The sequence below is a fragment of the Erinaceus europaeus genome, chromosome X (assembly GCF_950295315.1).
Source record: "Erinaceus europaeus chromosome X, mEriEur2.1, whole genome shotgun sequence".
In the NCBI taxonomy this organism is placed as follows: domain Eukaryota; kingdom Metazoa; phylum Chordata; class Mammalia; order Eulipotyphla; family Erinaceidae; genus Erinaceus; species Erinaceus europaeus.
This window is the reverse complement of record NC_080185.1, coordinates 80,077,276-80,104,772: the sequence shown is the minus strand read 5'-3', so window position 1 is coordinate 80,104,772 and position 27,497 is coordinate 80,077,276. Positions and strand designations below refer to the sequence as shown.

At 39.0% G+C, this 27,497-nt stretch overlaps 1 protein-coding gene across 2 annotated transcripts in view; it reads right to left on the bottom strand.

Annotated features, from left to right (window-relative positions):
- OPHN1 (oligophrenin 1) overlaps nt 1-27,497 on the bottom strand; it is a 385,226-nt gene that overhangs the window by 237,017 nt on the left and 120,712 nt on the right. For both annotated transcript variants that reach the window (XM_060183179.1, XM_060183178.1), the window contains exons 9-10: nt 26,890-27,019; nt 24,247-24,347 (exon numbers count right to left, since the gene is read on the bottom strand). In XM_060183179.1, the coding sequence (XP_060039162.1) occupies nt 24,247-24,347; nt 26,890-27,019 (231 nt within the window). The remainder of the gene's footprint in view (nt 1-24,246; nt 24,348-26,889; nt 27,020-27,497) is intronic.

The window sequence follows — 27,497 nt, the reverse complement described above, 5'->3', positions numbered from 1 at the left end:
AATGTTGTCTTTATTTGCATTTATCTGATAATCAATGACTTGAAGCATAGTTTCATAGGTTTATTGGCCTTTAGGATCTCTTCTTTGGTGAATTTTCTGTTCATATACTCTCCCCATTTTTGGATGGAGTAATTTGTTTCCTTGTTGCTGTTTTCTGAGTTCTTTATATATGTGTGTGTATATATATATATATATACATATACATATATATTATGTTAATTATTCCAACCCATGAACATGGAATATCTTTCCAGTTTTATTTATCTTTTTCTATTTCCTTGAATAATGATTCATAGTTTTCACTATACAAGGCTTTCACTTTTTTTGTTAGGGTTATTCATAAAAATGTTATTGTTTGATATGGATTGGGAGAGGCATACGGGAAAGTGGGCCCTATCCAAGTCAGCGTCATTACTCGGGTGAGACCTTTCCTTTCATAGTATACTCTAATTCCATCTCAGGTGGTTAACTTTCTAACAAAGTCCCAAAACCTAGATATACACCAGTTTCTGTGAGAGAGAGCATATGTTCACACGTATCCATAAACTGCAAAATATATACCTGAAAGCAGAAGTACACTAGTGTTGGCAGTGAGTACCCCCCCAACACTTCCTCTCCACTATTCCAACCTTCGGGTCCATGATTGCTCAACAATTTGTTTGCCTTTGTATATTAACTCTCTTTTCAGCCACCAGGTTCCAGATGCCATCAGGATGCCGGCCAGGCTCCCCTGGACTGAAGACCCCACCAATGTGTCCTGGAGCTCCACTTCCCCAGAGACCCACCCAACTAGGGAAAGAGAGAGGCAGACTGGGAGTATGGACCGACCAGTCAACGCCCATGTTCAGCAGGGAAGCAATTACAGAAGCCAGACCTTCCACCGTCTACAACCTACAATGACCCTGGGTCCATGCTCCCAGAGGGATAGAGAGTGGGAAAGCTATCAGGGGAGGGGGTGAGATATGGAGATTGGGTGGTGGGAATTGTGTGGAGTTGTACCCCTCCTACCCCATGGTTTTGTGAATTAATCCTTTCTTAAATAAAAAAAAAAGAAAAAATGTTATTGTTTTTGTTGCTATAGTAAATGGAATTGATTTCTAGATTTTATCTTCTGCTTAGTATTTGCATACAGGAATATTATTGACTTTTGCACACTAATTTTTTAGCCTGACATTGTGCTGTATTTCCTGATAGTTTCCAAGAGTTTCCGAGTGGATTCTTTAGTTTTTTCTATGTATACTCTCATATCATCTGCAAATAAGTAGAGATTAACTGCTCTTCCAATCTGTACTCCTTTAATTACCTGCTACTGCTTGACTACTATGGTAAGAATTTCTAATGCTATGTTGAATAATAATGGTGATAGTGGGCAATCCTGGCTAGTACATGAGGGGGAATGATTCCACTTTCTCACCATTGAGTATAATGTTGGCTGTAGGTTTGCTATATATGGACTCCACTATCTTGAGGAATTTTTCATCATTCCCATTTTCTGTAGTGTTTGGATCATAAGGGGATGCTGGATTTTGTCAAAGGCTTTCTCTGCATCTATTTATACAACCATGTGGTTTTTGGTCTTGCTATTATTGACGCAGTTGATATAGTAGCTTGACTTATATATATTAAACAAACCTTGCATCCCTGGAATAAACCCCACTTGGTCATGATGAATAATCTTTTTAATATACTGCTGTGTCAGGTTGATAGAATTTTGTTCAATACTTTAGCATCTATGTTCATCAGAATTATCAGTCGGTCATTTTTGTTGTTGTTGTTGTTGTTGTATTCCTGTCTGCTGTTTCTATGAAGTTGGCTTCATAGAAGCTGGGAGGGAATATTCCTGTGTCTTCAATCTTTTGGAAGAGTTTTAAAGGAGAGAGATTAACTCTACCTTGAAGATTTGTAGAATTCACTTTTAAAACCATCTGATATAGAACTTTTATTTTTGGGAAGGTTTTGGATAAATGTTTCAATTTCTTTGGCTGTAATTGGCCTGTACATATTTTCCAGTTCCTCTTTGTTTAACTTTGGAAGTCTGTAGGTATTTAAGAACTCATCCAATTCTATCAGGTTCTCTAGCTTGGTTGTTGATAGATAAGTTGGATTTCTGTTGATATGAAATCTTCTCTTTCATTTACAATCCTTTTTATTTGAGTTCTCAAAATTTAACTTTATTTAACTTTAAATTTAAATTTAAATTTAAATTAAAATTTAAATTTATTTAACTTCCTTCTTAGTACTCCCTTAGCTGTATCCCAGATACTTTGATAGCTTGTGTCTTCATTTTCATTAAACTCTAGAAACATTTTGATTTCATTTTCTCTTTGATCCAGTAGTTTTTAAGTAGTGTATTTTTGAGCTTCCACATTTTGGGACTATTACTATTCTTTTGTTGATTGTTAAGGGTTAGTTTAATTCTGCTGTGGTCTGAGAAGATGCTTGGGATGATTTCAATGCTCTTGAATTTGCTGATTTGTTTGTGGTCTAACATATGGTCTATCTTTGAGAAAGACCCATGTGGACTTGAGTAGAATGTGTATTCCAGTTTCTTGCGGTGAATGATTCTGAAAATGTCCAATAGTTCTAGTTTATCTCCTCATTTAGCTTCCTTCTTTCTTTATTGATTCTCTGATTGGATGATCTGTCACACCGAGAGAGTGGGATATTGAAGTCCCCTACAATTACTGTGTTGCTGTTAATATATTACTGTAGCTCTTTCCACATGGGTCATTCTCAAGGATAGACCATATGTTAGATGGCTTCTCATTGGGTGCACAGATGTTAATAATTGTTAAATACTCTTGATTGAATGATCCCCTGAGCATTCAGTAATGTCCATCCCTATCTTTTTCAAAGTTTATTTTAAGTCCTATTGCATCAGATATGACAATAGCTGTTCTGGCCCTTTTTTGTGGTCCATTGATTTATAGTTATCCATCCTTTCACTTTGACTCTGTATTTGACTTGTTGAGTTAGGTGGGATTCTGGCAGACAACATATGATAAGGTTGTTTTCTGATCCAACTTCCTACTCTGTGCCTCTGAATAAGTGAATAGAGGCCACTGACATTTATTGCTATTATAGACTGAAGTTATTTTAATGTCCTTATTCTAAATCTTTAGAGTGTTCTGATATGTGGTATCTTTATGATGATTTGATTGTTTTTAGGGGACCTTTCAGACAATCTTTCAGAGCAAGATTGGTGATAGTAGATCCCATCAACTGTTGCTTTTCTGAGGTTTTTATGCCTCCATCTAGTCTGAATGACAGACTAGCAGGATACAGAAGTCTTGTTTGAAAGCCCTTCTCATTGAGCACTATAGTTGTTATAGTTATCTTGCCATTCTCTTCTGGCTTTTTGTGTTTCTGTGGGAAAATATGAGGCTAATCTTTTGGGTTTTCCTCTGGTAGTGACTGCTTTTCTCTTACAGCATTTAGGACCCTTTTTTTATCCTTATTCCTTTTCATTCTAAATATGAGGTCTTGGTGTCTTTATTATGTCTGGGACTCTCTGGGATTCATGAGCCTTTGTGTCTTTTACATTATCTAAAGTAGAAAAGTTATCTGCTTTTATGTCCTATAGAATGCTTTCTTCCCCTTCCTTTTCATTCTTCCTCTGGTAAGCCAATAATTTGTGTATTACTTCTTTTAAAGTCATCCCATATGTCTGTTGTTGTTTTCAGTATCTCTTAATCTCTTCTTGAAATCTCTTACTTCTTTCTTAGTTTTCTCTAACTCATTCTCAATCTTGCTAATTTTGCTTTCTGTCTCACTTAATTCTATTGTCTCTCCCCCTCTGTTGTTTTCTGAAGCTCAACTATTTTGTTACCCTGCTGTGAGACTTTATTGGCTTGTTCAGCTACATGTGCTCTTAGCTCTGCTATGTCAACTTTCAGCTAAGTATCTTGAGATAATATTTTCTTTCACTCTCATTTTCTGTTCCCCCATTTCTGGTGATATTACCCTCAAATGCTTTCCTCACTCTTATGACATATGCCTTAATTAGTGTATGGATATTGTCCTAAATCTTATATACTGCTCCCTTTTGGGAGGCTTTTAACTGGGCTTTTGTCCTGATTAATTCCTCCAATGTTTCTTCTTGGTTTCACCATTTTTATATTATGTGTTATGAGGACCCTTTCTCTGCACTTTTCAATCCACTAATAACACTTGTCTGGATTGACTTGTTTCTAAATAAGGTAATAAGAGTTCACAGATCTGGAAATTAACAATTGGTTCAATGTTACCTGTCCCTAAAATGAAGTACAGTGGCTGTTAATCCCTCTTATGTTCTTATATTCTTTCATTCAAGATATGGCAGCCTAAGTGCTTTTTAATTCTAAGTAGATTTTTTTTTTATCTTAATCACTCACTCCTGACCAAAAGAAAACACAGGGTGGGGGAGAGACAGCAGAACGATTTATGCAAAGGATTTGCATGTCCTGAGGGTCCAAAGCCCCAGCGAAATTCCATGCCAAACGCAATTCCATGTTCCGCCAGTACTTAGACCTGAGATGAGCATCAGTCCTTGGCCCTGTGAGTTTCTAATCCCTGTTTGTACTCTGTGGGTTCTGAGGCAATCATTCACTGTGTCTCTCAACTCATCAGGATAACAATTTGGAAAGGCTCCCACTATACAGCTCCGCCTGGTCAGTTCTCTGCCCCTTAATGTCAGTAAAGGGTCTTCCTGCTGCTGCTCCAGCCTCTAAGGTATAGTAGCAACAGAGACTAACAGTTGCATTTGGTGAGACTTAGGGGGTCCTCTCACCCATTCAGCAGTCATTTTGTTGATAAACTCAGATTGGAGGTGGGACCTCACCTGACAAACTGCCAGGCTGTTACCAGCCGCTCAGAATAGTTAAGAGCTTTTAGCCCAAGGAATCTCTCCTTAAGCTCCTCTTTGTCCATAAGCCACACATGTTTGCACTCACCCATGACTTGGTGGGTTCCTAAAATAATTCTAGTCCTGTCTTGGTGTGTTCTTAGGTGATCCACTTTGATATTCCTAGTTGACTGGGAAAGCAAAATGCAGCTGCAGCTGCAGCTGCTCTGCACCCCACCTCCAGAAGTCTCCAATTTACTTATTTCTCTCCTGGCTTCAACTCCAGTCTTCTGGAAAATGGTCTGTGGCAGTGATGTCAGAAGTGAGACCTTGTGAAACCTTTCATGATATTAACACTAAAGATGTATTTGAGTGGTCTGGGAGATGGATCAGTTGATAAAGCACTAAACTCTCAAGCATGAGGTACTGAGTTCAAGCCCCAGCAGTACATGTACCAGGGTGATATCTGGTTCTTTCTCTCTCCTCCTATCTTTCTCATGAATAAATAAACAAAGTCTTTAAACTAAAAATAAAGACGTATTTAGAGAACTAACCCCATGGGCAAAGGAAACAATAGCAAGACTGAACAAACGGGACTATATCAAATTTCAGTCACCAAGTTACAACCTACCATCCCACTGCAGATGTGTCCTGGAACCCCACTTCTCCAGAGCCCTCCCCTACAATGAAAAGATAGAAATAGGCTGGGAGTATGAATCAGCCTGCCAATGTCCATCAAAGAAGCAATTACAGAAGCCAGACATTCCGTCTTCTGCAATCCCATAATGATCTTGGGTATATACTCCCAGAGGAATAAAGAAAAGGAAAGCTTCCAATGGAGGGGATGGTCTATAGAACTCTGGTGGTGAGAATTGTGTGAAACTTTACCCCTTATCCTATAGTCTTGTCAATCATTATTAGCTCAATAATAATAGAGCTCCTATACATCAAAAGAAAATGTCATTACAATAAAGAGGAAAACTAAAAACTGAGAGAACATATTTTCACACCATACTAATGACAATCAAATATAAATACAAACATATTTATAATGCAAACATTAATCTAAGTATCTAATATTTCAGATTTGTAAGATGATCAAACTCTGACACTGGGCTTAAACTGTTGAAGGAGCACTAAAAATATATCTGCATATATAGCTTTTTAAACATCTAAGTCAACATCAGTTTTAGGCCAGACAAATCAAGAATATTTGTTCCTGTCAATATCTGAAGTAAAAAGATGTGCAGAGGGGGGCGGAGCCAAGATGACAACTGAGAAGTAGCTACTGGCCTGAGCTCAGACAACATCTGCTGGAAACTGTAGGATTTTTCGCCTTCAGCAGGACAGTAAATACAGGGTCCTAGCTGTGACACCAAGGGGGTGAATATAGCTCAATTTGTGTTAGAAAATAGAGAAAAAAGAAAGGAAAAATTGTTTTTATTATTCCCTAAGCGCACCCTGCCCCAAAACCAGACCCTGGGTGCCAGAGAAATGCTCCTAGCAGGCTCCCCCACTGAGCTTCTTTCTTTATCAAGATTACTGGCTCAACAGGGGTTTCATTCCAATCCTATTCCTTTCTGAAACCCTTGGCCCTTTTTCTTTCTGTCTATAATGTAATTGGACCTACAAAAGGGAAAGACTGCCTGCAGGTGTTTCTGTTTTGTTTTTTTGGGTTTTTGTTTGTTTGTTTTACTTTTTTAACAACTAGCTGCCTCTTCTCAGGTGGCTTGAGGCAATCTGGAGCCATCCAAGCTGAAGACAGGACAGGTTTTTTACTCGGCTCTATTTTATTATTAATATTATATAAAGGTGTATCCCTTTCCCCCCCTCCTTCAGGTTGACCAGAATGAACTCTTAGTGTATTTTCCATTGCTAGGGGACTGGGTGTCTTATACATTGCAAGATGAACTTGTTTAACTACTCCTACCTCCTCTACCCACTCTCTCCTTCTCCCTCCTCCTAACTAATTAAAAAATAAAATAAAATAAAAAATAAATAAATAAATAACATCTCTTTTTTTCAGTGATAAAACATTTATCATTTTATTTTTTGTTTGTTTTAACAATGGTTCACAAATGAAATTTTAGGATTACAGTTTTTATCCATATACATGTGTATATGACCCAGTAACACAACCACCAAAGTTTCAGTACCATGAAGCCAGACACCCCTTCCAGTATTCAACCGTTACAATTCCCTTCCCAAATTCCTCTGACAAATACCAGTTTTCACAGCATCTAATAGTCACTTTGGATTTTACTAACTTTTGCAAGCTCACTGATTTCACTTATTTATCCCTATGTGAATGAAACCATCAGGCAATTGTTTCTCCCTATTTCTTGTACTGAGTATAATCAACACCTCTAACTATTTAGTTCTATAAGACACATTGCCATTTTTTTCTTGAGTGGCATAGTAAATAAATATTAAGCATCCTACAGTTCTCCTCCCCATCTCCATACCAAAGCTTAATGGTGGTGCGAGGGATTGAATTTGGGACCTTAGAAGCTCAGGCACGAAAATCTGTTAAAAAACCACTATACTACCACTCAAGCGCATATTATACATTTTTCCCAGTCAGACCTCAATATGCACATGCCAACTCCTTACTTCAGCTGCTGTAAATAGTGTTTTCAAATTGGTGTCTTTGTATCCTGATGGATGCCTAGGGTTGGTATTGCAGGGTTGAAATTATTTCCATATTTTCTAAGGAATATGTTTCATTGTCCATGGAAATCACAAACCCTGAACTGCCACCCAAATTGTATGACCAGAGCACTGCTCAGCTCTGGCTTTATGGTGGGACAGGGGATTGAACATGGGACTTCAGAGTCTCAGATTCTCTTCACATAACCATTATGCTATCTACTAGAGTCCCACTCAAACTATATCAGTCTCACTATGCTTTTAATTTGCAGTCTGCTATTAAGTGATAACTTTTCTGTAGGCCTTTTCTTTGGAAATGCCTATTTAGACACTAGGCCCACTTTGTTTATATTTTGCTCAGGGTTTTTTTTTTTGTTGTTGTTGTTGTTACAATGTTTACTTATTTTGAATATCAACCCTTTTTCAGATATGTGATGTGCAAATAAATTCTCAATTGCTGTAATAAATTTTTGAACTTGTACTTTCAATGTGGGGAGGGGAGTCTTTAATATAATGTATTTTTATAAAGAAGCTGGCTTTCTTTTTTTTTTTTTTTTGGTAATAGAGAATGGATCTGGGGACTGAACCTGGAATCTCTGGTGCCTCAAGCACAAAGTTCTTTCTTTCGATGGTCATTATGCTGTCTCCCCAGCATCCCCTCTCCTGAAATAAATGACAGTTTCCTTACATCTCTTCTGACTTCCTTTCCAGGTGAAAACATAAGAAAAATAATCACAGCTTTGTCTTCAAAATATGCCTATAAATGTATCAACACACCTCTTCGCAGTATCCCTTTACCACTGGCTCCAGCCCTGCAGTGCCTTCCCAGACATGAAGTCCGCGCGGCGTCCTGCAATAAGCGCGTATCACCTACCAGCAGGAAGGGGGGATGCTGAGAAAATGCCATACCTCTTTTATTACAGTTCTTTTTCTTACCTTTTTTCCTTTCTCTCTCTTGTTTTTATTCTTTCTTTATTCTTTCCTTTTTTCTTTTTCTTACTCTTCCTTTCTTCCTTCCTCTTTCTGAATTCACAGATACACATTTGTAAATTATTTGGGGGAAGAAATCTGACTCAGACTGGGCTGTCTATGTGTGTATCTCTGCTCTACTACCCTTTCTCCTCTTGCTAACCCTAGAATATACAGAGGATAGTAGATTGGCATAATTGTCTATTCCTGCTATCCCTTTTTTACTTTCTCTTTCTTCCTCACTTGGACATGGTTGCTATCTTTCCATGGACCAGAAAAAATGTTTGTCTAACTGGTAGTGGCTAAACTGCTTCAATCCTTGCTTCAGTTCCTACTGTATTTTCTGAAGTTGGTGATTGCATTTGTCATAGTGGTACTTAGTATAGTGTTGCATGTACTCAAAACACAACAACTAAGGAACAACAGAACATAAAAATAAGAAACACATTATTCAAAAAAATGGGTAGATCAAGAGCAAATAAAACTGCTACGACAATAAATGAAGATAAGAGCCCAGAAGAAACTACAAATCAGCCAGAAGTAACCATAGATAAGGAAAGTATGCAAGCAATAATAAACGTATTGATCACAGAAATGAAAGCAACCTTGGAGGAAAGGAATGGCAGTGTTATGGAAACAACAGATGAGACCCTCAAGGAAAATACTGATTACCTTGAGGCAATTAGAGAACTGAAAGCTGAAATAGCTATAATGAAGAATGCAGCTGAGGGAAGGGAAAGCAGACTAACAGAAGCAGAAAACAGAATTAGTCAGACAAAGGATGAGCTACAGAAATCTAAGAAAAAGGTGAAAGAGCTCAAAAAGAGATTAAGAGACAATGACAACAAAAACAGAGACATATGGTATGATTTCAAAAGAAGTAACATTCGTATCATTCGCTGTTGTATGCTTTACATTGGTTTGTTCTAGCCATCCCCCGCCAAGAGAATTAGATCAGTCCAGTTAATTTTGCGGGCCCGCATGGCCCCGCCGCTAGGGACCCCGCCAGAGTTCGAGAGTGGGAGAGTTTTCAGAGGGTTCACGAGTATGAGAGTTCAAGAGTTGGAGAGTGACAGAGTTGGAGAGTTGGAGGGTTCCTGAGTGTCTGAGTTCGAGAGTGCCAGAGTTTCAGAGGGTTCCCCAGAACCAGAGTTCCAGAGTGACAGAGTTCCTGAGTTCCAGAGTAAGAGAGAGGGTTCCTGAGTTCGAGAGTGCCAGAGTTGGAGGGTTCCTGAGTTCCTGAGTTCGAGAGTTTCAGAGTTACAGAGGAAGAGAGAGTTCCACAGTGGAAGAGTTTCAGAGGGTTCCTGAGTTCGAGAGTAAAAGAAAGAGTGCTTGCGCCGCCGCAAAGAGACAGCAGAGTTCTGTTTGGTGATTAGTTTGTCTTAGTTTGTGAATCGTTGTTCCTGAATAAAGAAATACAGCTGCCCTGCCCAGCCGTTGTCTCCGCGTCTCTGTTACCCGCTGCAAAGCTACTCGGCCGGCAAGAGCCTCCGAAATTTTAACAACAATCGGCCTGCCAGAGGAAGAAATAGAGAACGGGAAAAGAAACATTCTCAAAGAAATTATAGAAGAAAACTTCCCAGACCTGAACAACAAAAAGGACATTAAGATTCAAGAGGCCCAGAGAGTCCCAAACAGAATGAACCCAGACCTGAAGACACCAAGACACATCATAGTCACAGTGAGAAGAAGTAAGGATAAAGAAAGGATCCTAAAGGCTGCAAGAGAGAAACAAACAGTCACATAAAAGGGAAAACCCATAAGATTATCTGCAGACTTCTCCACTCAAACTCTAAAAGCCAGAAGGGAGTGGCAAGATATTTATCGAGCCCTGAATGAAAAAGGGTTTCAACCAAGGATAATATATCCTGCTAGACATTCATTCAAACTAGATGGAAGGATCAAAACCTTCTTAGATAAACAACAGTTAAAGGAGGCAACCATTACCAAGCCGGCCCTGAAAGAGGTTCTAAAAGACCTCATATAAACAAGAACATCACTATAATAATTGCAATATATCAGAGCGAACAAATTTTTTTTTAGAACAATGGCACTACAATACATTAAATCCATAATATCAATAAATATCAATGGCTTAAACTAACACATCAAAAGGCACAGGGTGGGGGGATGGATCAGAAAACATAACCCAACCATATGCTGCTTGCAAGAATCCCATCTGTCACAACAAGATAAACACAGACTTAAAGTGAAAGGATGGAAAACTATCATACAGGCTAACGGTCCACAAAAAAGGGCAGGAACAGCCATTCTCATCTCAGATACGATAGATTTTAAATTAAATAAATAAAAGATAGGCAAGGACATTACATAATGATTAAAGGATCAATCAGCCAAGAAGACTTAACAATTATTAACATCTACGCACCCAACGAAGGACCATCAAAATATATTAAGCATCTACTGAAAGAATTTCAAAAATACATCAATAGTAATACAATAATAGTGGGAGACTTCAATACCCCACTCTCACACTTAAACAGATCAACAAAGCAGAGAACCAATAAAGATACAAGAGAATTGAATGAAGAGATCGACAGACTAGACCTCTTGGACATTTTCAGACTCCTCCACCCCAAAAAACTGGAATATACCTTCTTTTCAAATCCACATAACACATACCAAAGGATAGACCACATGTTAGGCCACAAAGACAGCATCAATAAATTCAAGAGCATTGAAATCATCCCAAGTATCTTCTCAGACCACAGTGGAGTAAAACTAACATTTAACAACAAACGGAAAATTATTAAAAGACACAGAATTTGGAAACTAAACAACATGCTCCTTAAGAACCACTGGGTCAGAGACTCACTCAAACAGGAAATTCAAATGTTCCTGGAAACTAATGAAAATGAAGACACAACCTATCAAAATATATGGACACAGCTAAAGCAGTACTCAGAGGGAAACTTATAGCCATACAATCACATATTAAACACCAAGAAGAAGCTCAAATGAACGACCTTACTGCACACCTCAAGGACTTAGAGGAAGAGGAACAAAGGAACCCTAAAGCAACCAGAAGGACAAAAATCACTAAAGTTCGAGCAGAAATAAACAACATCGAAAATAAAAGAACCATACAAAAGATCAATGAAGCCAAATGTTGGTTCTTTGAAAGATTAAACAAAATTGACAAACTCATAGCCAGACTCACCAAACAAAAAAGAGAGAAGACTCAAATTAACAGAATTGTAAACGATGCAGGATATATCAGAACTGACACCACAGAAATCCAGAGAATCCTGCGAAACTTCTATAAAGAAGTATATGCCACCAAGCTAGAGAATCTGGAAGAAATGGAACAATTCCTAGAAACCTATGCACTTCCAAAACTGAACCAAGAAGAACTACAAAATCTAAATGCACCAATCACAGACAATGAAATTGAAACCGTTATTAAGAATCTCCCCAACAACAAAAGCCCTGGACCAGATGGCTTCACAAGCGAATTCTACAAAACTTTCAGGAAACAGTTAATACCCATACTTCTTAAGCTATTCCATAAGATTGAAGAAACAGGAATACTCCCTTCCACCTTTTATGAATCCAACATCACTCTGATCCAAAAGTTGATAGGGACAGAACAAAAAAGGAAAACTACAGACCAATATCTCTGATGAACATAGATGCCAAAATATTAAACAAGATCTTGGCCAACCGGATACAGCAACACATCAAAAAGATTGTTCATCATGACCAAGTGGGATTCATCCCAGGAATGCAAGGCTGTTTCAACATCCGTAAGTCAATCAATGTCATTCACCACATCAATAAAAGCAAAGCCAAAAACCACATGATTATCTCAATTGATGCAGAGAAACCCTTTGACAAAATCCAACACCCATTCATGCTCAAAACTCTACAAAAAATGGGAATAGATGGGAAATTCCTCAAGATAGTGGAGTCTATATATAGCAAAGCTACAGCCAGCATCATACTCAATGGACAGAAGCTGAAAGCATTCCCCCTCAGATCGTGGACTAGACAGGGCTGTCCACTGTCACCGTTACTCTTCAACATAGTATTGGAAGTTCTTGCCATAGCAATCAGGCAAGAGAAAGAAATCAAAGGAATACAGATTGGAAAGGAAGAAGTCAAGCTCTCACTATTTACATAGAAAGACCTAAAGAATCCAGTAGAAAATTACTGGAAGTTATTAGGCAATATAGCAAGGTATCAGGCTACAAAATCAATGTACAAAAATCAGTGGCATTTCTTTATGCAAACACTAAATCTGAAGAAGAAGACATCCAGAAATCACTCCCATTTACTGTTTCAGCAAAATCAATCAAATACCTAGGAATAAAGTTGAGCAAAGAAGTGAAAGACTTGTATGCTGAAAACTATGAGTCGCTACTCAAGGAAATAGAAACTGATACCAAGAAATGGAAATATATCCCATGCTCATGGATTGGAAGAATAAATATCATCAAAATGAATATTCTCCTCAGAGCCATATATCAAATTTAATGCAACCCATCAAATTTCCACCAAGCTTCTTTAAGAGAATAGAACAAACACTACAATCATTTATCTGGAACCTGAAAACACCTAGAATTGCCAAAACAATCTTAAGGAAAAGAAACAGAAATGGAGGCATCACACTACCAGACCTTAAACTATATTATAAAGCCATCTTCTTCAAAACAGCATGGTACTGGAACAAAAATAGGCACACAGACCAGTGGAACAGAATTGAAAGCCCAGAAGTAAATCCCAACACCAATGGGCATCTAATCTTTGATAAGGGGGCCCAAAGGATTAAATGGAAAAAGGAGGCTCTCTTCAATAAATGGTGCTGGGAAAACTGGGTTGTAACATGCAGAAGAATGAAATTGAACCACTTTATCTCACCAGAAACAAAAATCAACTCCAAATGGATCAAAGACCTAGATGTCAGACCATAAACAATCAAATACCCCAAGGACTCCATAACACCCAACCAAAAAGAGGTGTGTACTCCTATGTTCATAGCAGCACAATTCATAATAGCTAAAACCTGTAAGCAACCCAGGTGCCCAACAACAGATGAGTGGCTGAGAAAGCTGTGGTATATATACACAATGGAATACTACGCAGCTATCAAAAACAATGAACCCAGCTTCTCTGACCCATCTTGGACAGAGCTAGAAGGAATTATGTTAAGTGAACTAAGTCAGAAAGATAAAGATGAGTATGGGATGATCCCACTCATCAACAGAAGTTGATTAAGAAGATCTGAAAGGGAAACTAAAAGCAGGACCTGATCAAATTGTAAGTAGGGTACCAAAGTAAAAACCCAGTGGTGAGGGGTAGACATGCAGCTTCCTGGGCCAGTGGGGGGTGGGAGTGTGCGGAAGGGATGGGTCACAGTCCTCTGGTGGTGGGAATGGTGTTTATGTACACTCCTAGCAAAATGGAGACATACAAATCAGTAGTTAATTAATATGAGAGGGGGGAAATCAATTGTATGTCTCAAAGTTTCTCAAAACACAAACTGAATCCTTTTAATATATAGGCTGTGTATTTGATATGCGGACTCTCTCAAAAGCCTAGACCAAGTAGATTAGAAGCATCCAATAGCACAGCTATATACAAGATACTGAATACTGTACAACAAACCATAAAAGAGGGACTTTTCAAAGTTAACACAATTAACAAATAATGTGATGATAACATTAACTATCGATTGTCTTTTTGAACCCTAAGACAGCAGGAACCTCACATCTCCACTACAGAGCCCCTACTTCCCCCAGTCCTGGAACCCTTGGATAGGGCCCACTTTCCCGTATGCATCTGCCAATCCAAACCAAATAATATTGCATCCGCCGATCACAACCTAACCAACGCAACGACTGCCACCTCAACATGCTTCACCTCAGACTGTATCCAGAGACTTCACGTGTGGAATGACAACCCTTCAGCTTCATTACTCGGGTGAGACCTTTCCTTTTATAGTACACTCTAATTTCATCTCAGGTAGTTCACTTTCCAACAAAGTCCCATAACCCAGATATACACCAGTTTCTGTGAGAGAGAGCTTATATGCACACGTATCCATAAAATACTGCAAAATATATACCTGAAAGCAGAAGTACACTAGAGGTTGCAGTGAGTACCTCCTTAACACTTCCTCTCCACTATTCCATGCTTGGGATCCATGATTGCTCAACAAATTGTTTGGCTTCGTATGTTAACTCTCTTTTCAATCACCAGGTTCCTGATGCCACCAGGATGCTGGCCAGGCTTCCCTGGATTGAAGACCCCACCAATGTGTCCTGGAGCGCAGTTTCCCCAGAGACACACCTTACTAGGGAAAGAGAGAGGCAGACTGGGAGTATGGACCGACGAGTCAACGCCCATGTTCAGCGGGGAAGCAATTACAGAAGCCAGACCTTCTACCTTCTGCAACCCTCAATGACCCTGGGTCCATGCTCCCAGAGGGCTAGAGAATGGGAAAGCTATCATGGGAGGGGGGTGGGTCATGGGGATTGGGTGGTGGGAATTGTGTGGAGTTGTACCCCTCCTACCTTATGTTCTTGTTCATTAATCCTTTCTTAATAAAAAATTTAAAAAAAAGAAGCATCCAATAGCACAGCTATATACAAGATACTGGATACTGTACAGCAAACCATAACAAAAGGACTTTTCAAAGTTAACCCAATTAACAAATAATGTGATGATAACATTAACTATCGATTGTCTTTTTGAACCCTAAGACAGCAGGAACCTCACATCTCCACTATAGAGCCCCTACTTCCCCCAGTCCTGGAACCCTTGGATAGGGCCCACTTTCCCGTATGCATCTGCCAATCCAAACCAAATAATATTGCATCCGCCAATCACAACCTAACCAACGCAACGATTGCCACCTCAACATGCTTCACCTCAGACTGTGTCCAGAGACTTCACGTGTGGAATGACAACCCTTCAGCTTCATTACTCGGGTGAGACCTTTCCTTTTATAGTACACTCTAATTTCATCTCAGGTAGTTCACTATCTAACAAAGTCCCATAACCTAGATATACACCAGTTTCTGTGAGAGAGAGCATATGTTCACACGTACCCATAAACTACTGCAAAATATATACCTGAAAGCAGAAGTACACTAGGGTTTGCAGTGAGTACCTCCCTAACACTTCCTCTCCACTATTCCAAGCTTGAAATCCATGATTGCTCAACAATTTGTTTGGCTTCGTATGTTAACTCTCTTTTCAATCACCAGGTTCCAGATGCCACCAGGATGCTGGCCAGGCTTCCCTGGATTGAAGACCCCACCAATGTGTCCTGGAGCTCAGCTTCCCCAGAGACACACCTTACTAGGGAAAGAGAGAGGCAGACTGGGAGTATGGACCGACCAGTCAACGCCCATGTTCAGCGGGGAAGCAATTACAGAAGCCAGACCTTCTACCTTCTGCAACCCTCAACGACCCTGGGTCCATGCTCCCAGAGGGCTAGAGAATGGGAAAGCTATCATGGGAGGGGGTGGGTTATGGAGATTGGGTGGTGGGAATTGTGTGGAGTTGTACCCCTCCTACCTTATGTTTTTGTTCATTAATCCTTTCTTAAAAAAAATTAAAAATAAAAAAAATTAAATATAAAAACAAAGGACAGAAGCTGAAAGCATTCCCCCTCGGATCAGGGACTAGACAGGGCTGTCCACTGTCACCATTACTCTTCAATATAGTATTGGAAGTTCTTCCCATAGCAATCAGGCAAGAGAAAGAAATCAAAGGAATAAAGGTTGGAAGGGAAGAAGTCAAGCTCTCACTATTTGCAGATGATATGATAGTATACATAGAAAAACCTAAAGAATCCAGCAGAAAATTACTGGAAGTCATTAGGCAATATAGCAAGTATCAGGCTACAAAATCAATGTACAAAAATTAGTGGCATTTCTTTATGCAAACACTAAATCTGAAGAAGACATCCAGAAATCACTCACATTCACTGTTGCAGCAAAATCAATCAAATACCTAGGAGTAAAGCTGACCAAAGAAGTGAAAGACTTGTATACTGAAAACTATGAGTCACTATTCAAGGAAATAGAAACTGATACCAAGAAATGGAAAGATATCCCGTGCTCATGGATCAGAAGAATAAACATCATCAAAACGAATATTCTTCCCTGAGCAATATACAAATTTAATGTGATATCTAACAAAGTTCCACCAAGCTTCTTTAAGAGAATAGAACAAAAACTACAATCATTTATCAGGAACCAAAAACACCTAGAATTGCCAAAACCATCTTGAGGAAAAGAAACAGAAATGGAGGCATCACACTCCCAGACCTCAAACTTTATTATAAAGCCATCATAATCAAAACAAAAATAGGCACACAGACCAGTGGAACAAAAATAGGCACACAGACCAGTGGAACAGAATTGAAATCCCAGAACTAAACACCCAAACCTATGACATCTAATCTTTGATAAGGGGGCCCAAAGTATTAAATGGAAGAAGGAGGCTCTCTTCAATAAATGGTGCTGGGAAAACTGGTTGAAACATGCAGAAGAATAAAACTGAACCATTTTCTCTCACCAGAAATGAAAATCAACTCCAAATGGATCCAGGACCTGGATTTTAGAACAGAAACAGTCAAGTACTTAGAGGAAAACATTGGTAAAACACTTTCCCACCTAAACCTCAAGGACATCTTTGAGGAAACAAACCCAATTGCAAGGAAGACTAAAGCAGAAACAAACAAATGGGACTATATCAAATTGAAAAGCTTCTGCACAGCCAAAGAAACTATCACAGAAACAAAGAGACCACTCACATAATGGGAGAAGATCTTCACATACCATACATCAGACAAGAGACTAATCACCAAAATATACAAAGAGCTCCTTAGCACCAAAAAAGCAAATGAACCCATCCATGAACGGGCAGAGGATATGAACAGAACATTTACTACAGAAGGCATCCAAAAAGCTAACAAACATATGAAAAACTGCTCCAGGTCGCTGAATGTCAGAGATATGCAAATAAAGACAACATTGAGATACCACCTAACTCCTGTAAGAAAGGCATACATCTAAGGACAGCAGCAACAAATTCTGGAGAGGCTGTGGGGACAGAGAAATCCTTTTAGACTGCTGGTGGGAATGTAAATTGGTCCAGCCTCTGTGAAGAGCAGTCTGGGGAACTCTCACAAGACTAGACATGGACTTTCCATATGACCCAGTAATTCCTCTCCTGGAGATATACCCCAAGGACTCCATAAAACCCAACCAAAAAGATGTGTGTACTCCTACGTTCATAGCAGCATAATTCATAATAGCTAAAACCTGGAAGCAACCCAGGTGCCCAATAACAGATGACTGGCTGAGAGAGCTGTGGTATATATACACAATGGAATACTATGAAGCTACTAAGAACAATGAACTTAACTTCTCTGACCCATCTTGGTCAGAGCTATAAGGAATTATGTTAAGTAAGCTAAGTCAGAAAGATAAAGATGGGTATGGGATGATCCCACTCATCAACAGAAGTTGAGAAAGAAGATCAGAAAGGGAAAGTAAAAGCAGGATCTGACTAAATGAAAGTAGGGCACCAAAGTAAAAACCCTGGGGTGAGTGGAAGGTTGGACATGCGGCTTCCTGGGTCGGCGGGGGTGGGGTGGGGTAGGGGTGGGTGAGTGGGATGAGGCATAATCTTTTGGTGGGGGGAATGGTGTTCATGTACACTCCTATTAAACTTTAGTTATATAAATCAGTAATTAATATAAGACGGGGAAAAACTGATTGTCTATCTAACAAAGGGACTTTTCAAAGTTAACTCATTCACCAAATAATGTGATGGTAACAATAACTATCCATTGTCTTCCTGAACCCTAAGACAGCAGGAACCTCACATTTCCACTAAAGAGCCTAAACTTCCCCCAGTCCTGGTACCCAAGGGCAGGGCCTACTTTCCCGCATGCTTCTCCCAATTCTAATCAAATAATATTGCATCTGCCAATCGCAACCTAATCAACACAATGAGTGCCACCTCTACATGGTTCAGCACAGACTACGTCCAGAGACTTTAGGTGTGGAATGACAACCCTTCAGATTCATTACTAGGGTGAGACCTATCCTTTCATAGTATTCTCTAATTCCATCCCAAGTGGTTCACTTCCCAAAACCTAGATATACAGCAGGTTCCATGAGATAGAGCATATGTTCACAGGTATCCATACACTAGGGCAAAATATATACCTGAAAGCAGTAGTACACTAGAGTTTTCAGTGAGTACCCCCCAACACTTCATCTCCACTATTCCAACCTTTGGGTCCATGATTATTCAGCAATTTGTTTGTCTTTGTATGTTAACTCTCTTTTCAGCCACCAGGTTCCAGATGCCGGCAGGATGCCAGCCAGGCTTCCCTGGACTGAAGACTCCACCAATGTGTCCCGGAGCTCCGCTTCCCCAGAGACCCACCCTACTAGGGAAAGAGAGAGGCAGACTGGGAGTATGGATGGACCAGTCAATGCCCATGTTCAGTGGGGAAGCAATTACAGAAACAAGACCTTCCACCTTCTGCAACCCACAACCCAGTGGGACAGAGAATGGGAAAGCTATTGGGGAGGAGATAGGATATGGAGATTGGGTGGCGGAATTGTGTGGAGTTGTACATCCCCACCTTATGATTTTGTTAATGTCTCCTTTCTTAAATAAAAAAAAATGTCCAGATACCACTAAAGCACACAAAGAACCGTGAGACTGAGTATATTACCATAGATGCTAACCACTAGACTAGTGAAGAAAAAAAAAGAAACAACTGTACTGGATTTAATAATAATTAATTATTGCTACTCTAAGCTCTTTCTAAAACTACAAGAAATCCCTTGCAGTCTCTTTTAGATAGTGATTTCTCCTAGTCCTGGAAACTCTAGGACTATGCCCATACTTCTTGATATTCTATCGCTCTGACTCCTTAACACCACACTAGTTGTGTTGACATCAACCAAATCACTACTAGTGCTGTCATCTCACATTATGCTGCTACTGAATTCTTACATTGGACTGCATCTGGGTCTTAGATGTCAACCTCACAAATCTTCAAACCAGTGAAATCTTTCCTAACACATAGGATTGCTTACATCTAAGTTAGATGCCACATCATCTAACAAAGTTACAGGTACTAGATATAGGGTAGCATTTAGCATACTGTGTACAGGTATACATGTATCCATAAGCAAGGGACAATTATTTAACTCAAGTAATAGTTTTCAATAGACTTTTATGATTATACCTAGACCGAATAAACCTGGAATCCTAGTTGAAGTGCTTAAAGAAGGCATCATAAATTCTCTAATTGATTAGACTTAAACCGAATTAGCTAACAATCTAATAGAAAGGCCCAGATAGATTAAAGATAAACAAACACTAATTCTGTTTGAGTTCAACAAATAACAGTGCTTAAAGTGGGAGAAAGTCTAACGTTATCAGATAAGAGAGACCTCCAAAAGTTGTTTAAGGACAACAGGCTGGCCCACTTAATACTGGCCTTTTTGGTCAATATCTCACCACCTCATCATCTGGGGCCCTAGTTAGGGAATCCTGTATTCCCACAGAAATATGATACACCTAGACCACCAGTAGATCCCTCTCTGCACCACCACCATTCACCTCCATCAGGAACGTCATCATAAACTTTCTAGTACTTTTCTCTACTCTGATACCATTTTCTCAGACAGTGTTTTATCCAACTCCATGCTAGCTATCAAACTCAGGCACATACTATCATAGACGTGGGCCACTGGAAATATGCCTAAGATGGACGTATAGCTTTTTCCACCCTGGGATTCCTGATCTCACCTGCTGTTTCTACTTTTTGACTCCAGTTCACTAGCCATTTTGTCTCACTTTATATCCTGCCACCTTTCAGACACCAAGTTGCAGATGTTACCATGGTTTCATCCTGACTTCTCTGGGTAGATGAGCTCAACAGTGTGTCCTGGAATGTTCCCCCTCCAGAGCTCTACCCCACTAGGAAAAGATAAGAGAAAGTAAGAGAAAGACTGGGGTTATGGATCAACCTACCAACACCCATGTCCAGCAAAGAAGCAAATATATATATATATATATATATATATATATATATATATATATATATATATATATATATATATATGAGAGATAGAGAGAAAAAGAGAGAGAGAGAGAAAGAAAGAGAAGCGATATAAAGACAGACACCATCGTACCACTCCACCACCTATGGTGCTCCCTTTTGGGCTACATTGCTTCAATGTGGAGCCAGGGTTTAAACTAAGGCCTTACACTTGGAGAGGTGTAAACTCTACCAGGTTTTCTATCTCCCAATTCTAGCTTAAAAAAAAAACAAAAAACAAGAATATACTGGTTAAAATACTTTAACAGGGTTAAGAAAATAGCTCACTTGGATAGTGTGCTAAATTGTCACATGCTTGACCTAGGTTTGAACCTTGGCACCAATGCACTGAAGTAAGGTTTGGAGCTGCCCTCTCCTCTCTCTCTCTCTGTCTCTCTCTCTCTATCTCTCTAAGTCCAGCAACCAATTTATTAGGGGGGCTTTAAACTGAGAAATCTTTTTTTTATTTCTTTATTGGGGAATTAATGTTTTACATTCAATAGTAAATACAATAGTTTGTACATGCATAACATTTCCCAGTTTTCCATATAACAATACAATCCCCACTAGGTCCTCTGTCATCCTACTTGGATCTGTATTCCCCCAACCCACCCACCCCAGAGTCTTTTACTTTGGTGCAGTATGCCAATTCCAGTTCACGTTCTACTTGTGTTTTCTTTTCTGATCTTGTTTTTCAACTTCTGCTGAGAGTGAGATGATCCCATATTCCTCCTCCTGTTTCTGACTTATTTCACTTAACATGAATTTTTCAAGATCCATCCAAGATAGGCTGAAAACGGTGAAGTCACCATTTATTATAGCAGAGTAGTTTTCATATATATATATCACAACTTGCTCAGCCACTCATCTGTTGTTGGACACCTGTATTGCTTCCAGGTTTTGACTATTACAAATTGTGCTGCCAAGAATATATGTGTACACAGATCATTTTGGATGGGTGTGTTGGGTTCCTTAGGATATATCCTCAGGAGTAGAATTGCAGGATCATAGGGTAGGTACATGAGAAATCTTTTTTATTTGGGCTTTTTTGTTTTAGAGGTAGCACTGGTTCATAAGATAATATATCTCCAAGTAAGATAAAGGTCTTGTAAATCTTAAAAAAAATAAAAACTTTAAAGTGAAATTTTGAAAGTACTATGTATATAAAAAATGGAAGGAACTGCAAGATAGTATTGTCGATAAGTACTTGTCAGTTAAAAATACAAGCAAATTTATGATAGAACTAGCACTCTGTTCTAAAACAAGAAGAACTTATTGAAACCATATTAAGATACTTTTACAATTAGAAGACAAATTTAAAAAGGAGAAATTTGGAGTTATGAAACAAAGAATGCTCCACAAAGAAGTATGTATGAGGTATCTGGAAACCTTTTCGCCATGCATCATTATAGAGGTACATCTCATCTCCAAAATGATATTTAAGGCAGAGTGGATAAACTTATTTTTAAAGATAATATAAAATGTTTTCCAAGTCTAGCACTGAATCTCATTCCTCTCTAATATCTCATTAGCATGCTATATGATAGACCTTCCACAAAAAAGCATTTACAATGAAGAAAATGGTTCAACTTTCCTCCAAATTCTTGCCTACCTACTTAAATAAAAATGCACCATTTTGACTTTTAATGCTAATTTTTGAAGTATATCTTGTAGTATCTCCAACAATATGTAAAAACTGGATATGCGGACTCTCTCAAAAGCCTAGACCAAGTAGATCAGAAGCAACCAGTGGCACAGCTATATACAAGATATTGGGTACTAATACAGCAAACCCTAACAAAAGGACTTTTCAAAGTTAACCCAATTACCAAATAATGTGATGATAGCAATAACTATCCATTGTCTTTTTGAACCCTAAGACAGCAGGAACCTCACATCCCCACTATAGAGCCTATATTTCCCCCAGTCCTGGAACCTTAGGATAGGGCCCACTTTCCCGCATGCCTCTCCCAATCCATATCAAATAACACTTCATCTGCCGATCACTACCTAATCAACACAAAGATTGCCACCTCAACATGCTTCAGCTCAGACTGCGTCCAGAGACTTCAGGTGTGGAATGACAACCCTTCAGATTCATTACTCGGGTGAGACCTTTCCTTTCATAGTATTCTCTAATTCCATCCCAGGTAGTTCACTTCCTAACAAAGTCCCAAAACCTAGAGATAGACCAGGTTCTGTGCAAAATATATACCTGAAAGCAGAAGTACACTAGAGTGTGCAGTGAGTAACCCCCAACACTTCCTCTCCACTATTCCAACCTTTGGGTCCATGATTGCTCAACAATTTGCTTGGCTTTGTATGTTAATTCTCTTTTCAGTAACCAGATTCCAGATGCCATCAGGATGCCAGCCAGGCTTCCCTGGACTGAAGACCCCACCAATATGTCCTGGAGCTCCACTTCCCCAGAGATCCACCCTAGTAGGGAAAGAGAGAGGCAGACTGGGAGTATGGATGGACCAGTCAATGCCCATGTTCAGCGGGGAAGCAATTACAGAAACAAGACCTTCCACCTTCTGCAACCCACAATGACCCTGGGTCCATGCTCCCAGAGGGATAGAGAATGGGAAAGCTATCAGGGGAGGGGATGGGATATGGAGATTGGGTGGTGGGAATTGTGTGGAGCTGTACCCCTCCTATCCTATGGTTTTGTTAATTTATCCTTTCTTAAATAAAAAATAAATTTAAAAAAAAGAACCTGAAAAAAAAAACCTGGAAATCCTTTAAAAAATAGTCCTAAAACCTTATCTGGGCACTTTCTGTGACTATGACGTGTAATCTTAAAAAAAAAAAAAAAAAAAAACAGAAAAGGATGATTTCGCTGCTGGGAGACAGCATAACGTTTATGCAAAAGACTTTCATGCCCAAGGCTTTGCGTTCCCAGGCTCAAGATCTAGAACCATTAGAAACCAGAGCTGAGCACTATTCTGGTTAAAAAAGAAGAAGGAGGTGAAGCAGGTCTGCAGGTGTCTATCTTTCTCTACCCCTCTCTATCCTTCCCTCATCTCTCCATTTCTTTCTGTCCTATCCAACAACTATGGCAACAATAACAAGAACAATAAAAAACAACAAGGGCAACAAAAGGGAATAAATAAATAAAATTTAAAAAATAAAAAATAAATAAATAATAAGATTATTGGGGGGAAGATGAGAGAGAGAGGGGGGGGGAGTTTCTTCCATGTGTATTGTAATATACTAAACTCATCATTTGCTTATTTGAGAAAAATATTCATTAAGAGATATAAGCTACTCAAAGATATTAAAGAATTACATAATGTGAGAATAAAGTCATTCCAATTTTATAAAACAGACATGTTCATTTAAAAATGGAATTTTGGGATATATTTCACTTGTTGTTGAAGGAATTCATATAGAAAAATCTTCTTAGATTGATTCCCTCCTCTACCTTATACATATTTTTTAGCAATGATTTGCACAATATAAGTAACTTGTAATAATCTACTAATGGTATAAAATAATACAGGTATTTTCAGAAAGCCTGGTATAAGTACTATGTTTTATACTCAGCTGAACACAAACATTGCTCAAAGGAAAGATATGAATAGTTTTGACAGTAATGGTTTTGGCTCTTTGATATTAAGCTAATTATATATTTTTTTTTCAGATGTATTAAGTTACAAATACTTCTCAAAAATCTGAAACACAAAAAACTCACCTGCTTAGCACCTGATTTCTGCTCCATGGGTATCATGATGAGTATTTTGGTCTCTTTTTGATATTGGCAGTAGTATTTCACCCAGGATATTCCCAAAGCCCCTTAAAAAAAAAAAAGCAAAAGTGAGATGCCAGAATAACATATGAACTGTAAGGCTGGTCCACCCCAACATACAAATTGTGAATAACTTATTTTTCACGGCCATGCTTCAGATTCAGTCTCTTAAACCCCAGTCCTGCAATTCTATCTGGCTGCTGCTTATACGGAGAACATAATTGCTCTCTATACCTACTCTAACTCACTCTAAACATCTCTCCTTACTTTGTTTCCTACGAATGGCATGAGTAAAAATATTAATGTATGAGCTAGAAACATCTGTCATTTTCAGCCCCTATTTCTGTATCCTGCCCACTTAGATTAGTGGTGAGATTCTGTTGATTCTACTCTGATTGTGTCTCTCCTTCAGCTATCACATTCTCCTTAGCCCTTTCAGAATTGAATAAAGTGCCCTATTGTTGACCTATTTACTAATGTTTTATATTTCAAGCGAAATTTCATGACTTTCTTTCAATATTACCCAGCTACTGCCAGTGGTCTTATCTCTGTATCCCCATCAATCACCTTTTTAATTCATTCACTGCTTTTTTGCTAGAGAGGTATTTTTTAAATGCATTCTTACATCATGTTAAACTACCAGTGGCTTTCCCAATATCTTCAAGTACCTTTGGCTAACCCAAAAAGTACTTCACAATGAAATCATATGTGCATCTTCTTTTGCTATCTTCACTCTTATGCTCTAGCCTCATTAAATAATTTTCAGGGGGTTGGAAGGTGGCACACCTGGTTGAGCACAAATGTTATCTTGCACAAGGGCCTTGGTTCAAGTCCAGCCCCTAGTCGGTGGCAACCTCCATGAATGATGAAGCAATGCTGCAGGTGTCTCTCTTTCTCATTCCCTGTCTTCCCTTTCCCTCATGTAATAGTATATAACTGGAATTTTCAGCCCTCTCAATTTATCTCTGTTTTATCAATTAAAAGGAATAAATGTTTTCAGGTATCAAGCAAATATACTACATAAGCTATAGTCCAAAGTCAGATTTTTAAAGTGTTCCCTCACAATTAATAGTAAACTGGAGACTACTAATAATTACATCAGAATAACTGTTGGTGGCTCACCAAATAAAACAAACATATCACCAGATGGGCACAAGAACCTAGGCTTATGACTCTGGTCTTCATCTACAGGGGCAGGGTTCAGGAGTAATGGAGCACTGCACCAGGTTTCTCTCTGTGTGTCTCTCTAGCACACTATTTCTATCTATATCTCACCCTCTATAAGAGAGATAGGTAGGAAGGGTGGGAGGAAGGAAGAAAGGGCCTCCAAGAATAGTGGATTCATTGTGTGTCACTTTGCTGGCACTGAACCTAGAAATAGGTAAGAAATAAAATGAAAAACAAAATAAAAATTTCTTATCCACTCATAAAAAAATAAATAAAAGTTTAAACAAGTACATCAGAACAACAGTTGCAAACCAGGGCTATTATTGACAAATCAAGACCCTAAAGATAAACTACGGATAAATCTTCTCATACCTTTATGTCTTTACATGTATATCGGTATATAGCTGGCATCCCCCCCGTTCTTGTAAAATTCTCACTCAAATTTCAAACTCATTAACTTTATGTACCTTTTATTTGGAGCTTAATAGTTTTGATTTATAATTATTGGTAATGCCATCTGTCAAATTTATCACACTATGAATTTCCTTAGGAAAAAAACAAAGGTGGATTACTTTGGAGGGGAATCCTCACATAAATTCACAGTGTCTGACAGAATTCTCAGTAAACATATATCATAATGAGGAACAATGGCATATCCTCCTGAAAATTAGAAAACTCAGGCACTGAGGAATCACACAGGTGATTCTGTCTCTGTATCATTCCAATTTTAGTATATGTGCTGCCAAAGCGAGCACTATAAGGGTGACTATATCTTACCACCTTTCAGACACCAAGTTGGAGATGCTACTATGATTCCATCCTGAACTCCATAGGCAGACTACCTGACCAACGTGCCCTGTAACCTCACTTCTCCAGAGCCCTACCACACAAAGGAAAGACAGAAACAGACTGGGGGTATGGAACGATCTGCCAATGCCCATATCCAGCAGAGAATAGAAGCAATTATGAAAGCCAGACCTTCCACCTTCTGCACCCCATAAATAATTTTGTCCCATACTTCTGGGTGTTTGGGAGGGGGGGAGAAATGTTAGGGGAAGATGACCAGAGGACATTGAACTCCAATTACATCGGAACCTGGAGAAGAGGGAAAAACAAAAGACACACCAAAGTAGTAAGTGTATCTTAGAAAGGCAGAGATAGAAGGACCACAGAAAAAATGAGCAAATAAATAAAAATGTCTCAAAGACTCAGTTTTACAGTCTCAGAGACTATCAAATAAATCTTTGTGCTCCCCCTACAATTTGTCTTTCTTTTTCATGTTCACTATTAACAGAATGCTTCACAAGAGCTATAGCTGTCAAGGATCTGAGAACAGTATGTGTGTCTCAAATTTGAAGAGGCCAAGTGGTGGAAGGTGCCAAACTACTGAAACCGACAAGGTATCTGTATATTTCCACACACATTTCTCTTGTGTATAAAGATATCCTTCAATGGTTGGCTGTCCCGGAAGTTTGCATGTTTGAGGAGCTTCTTTCATCCTTTTCTTAAGTTCTTCCATCTCTTCCCGGGTACTGGAAAAGTGGTTTCTTGTCTGTGGAAACATTATGATTATAGTTATCTTAACCAAAATCATCATGAATAAGCATTTACTGATCAGATAATAGCACAGTCTTTCTATATCTTGTATTATGTGTGCCTACATAGCAAAACACAAACGTTGACTGGAATAATGTCCAGGAAACAATATCATAAAGCTTAATAGGACTAAGGACTATAAGGGGAAAGGAATATAGCTCACTATACAGAGGGGTATGTCTTGCCATACATGCAGCTTAGCTTCAAATCCAGAACCATGTAGAAGGTGATATCTCACCTGAAGAGACTGATGTTGTGATGTCTCTCTGCTTCTGACTCTCTTTGCCTCTCTGTCTAAATGAAATGACAAACTGTAGGGGCAGGGCAGTAACACCCAGTTAAGTGCACATAGTACTATGCCCAAGGACCTGGGATGGAGCCCCGTTACCCTCTGCACTGAGGATGCTTCACAATTGGTGAAGCAGGCCTGCAGG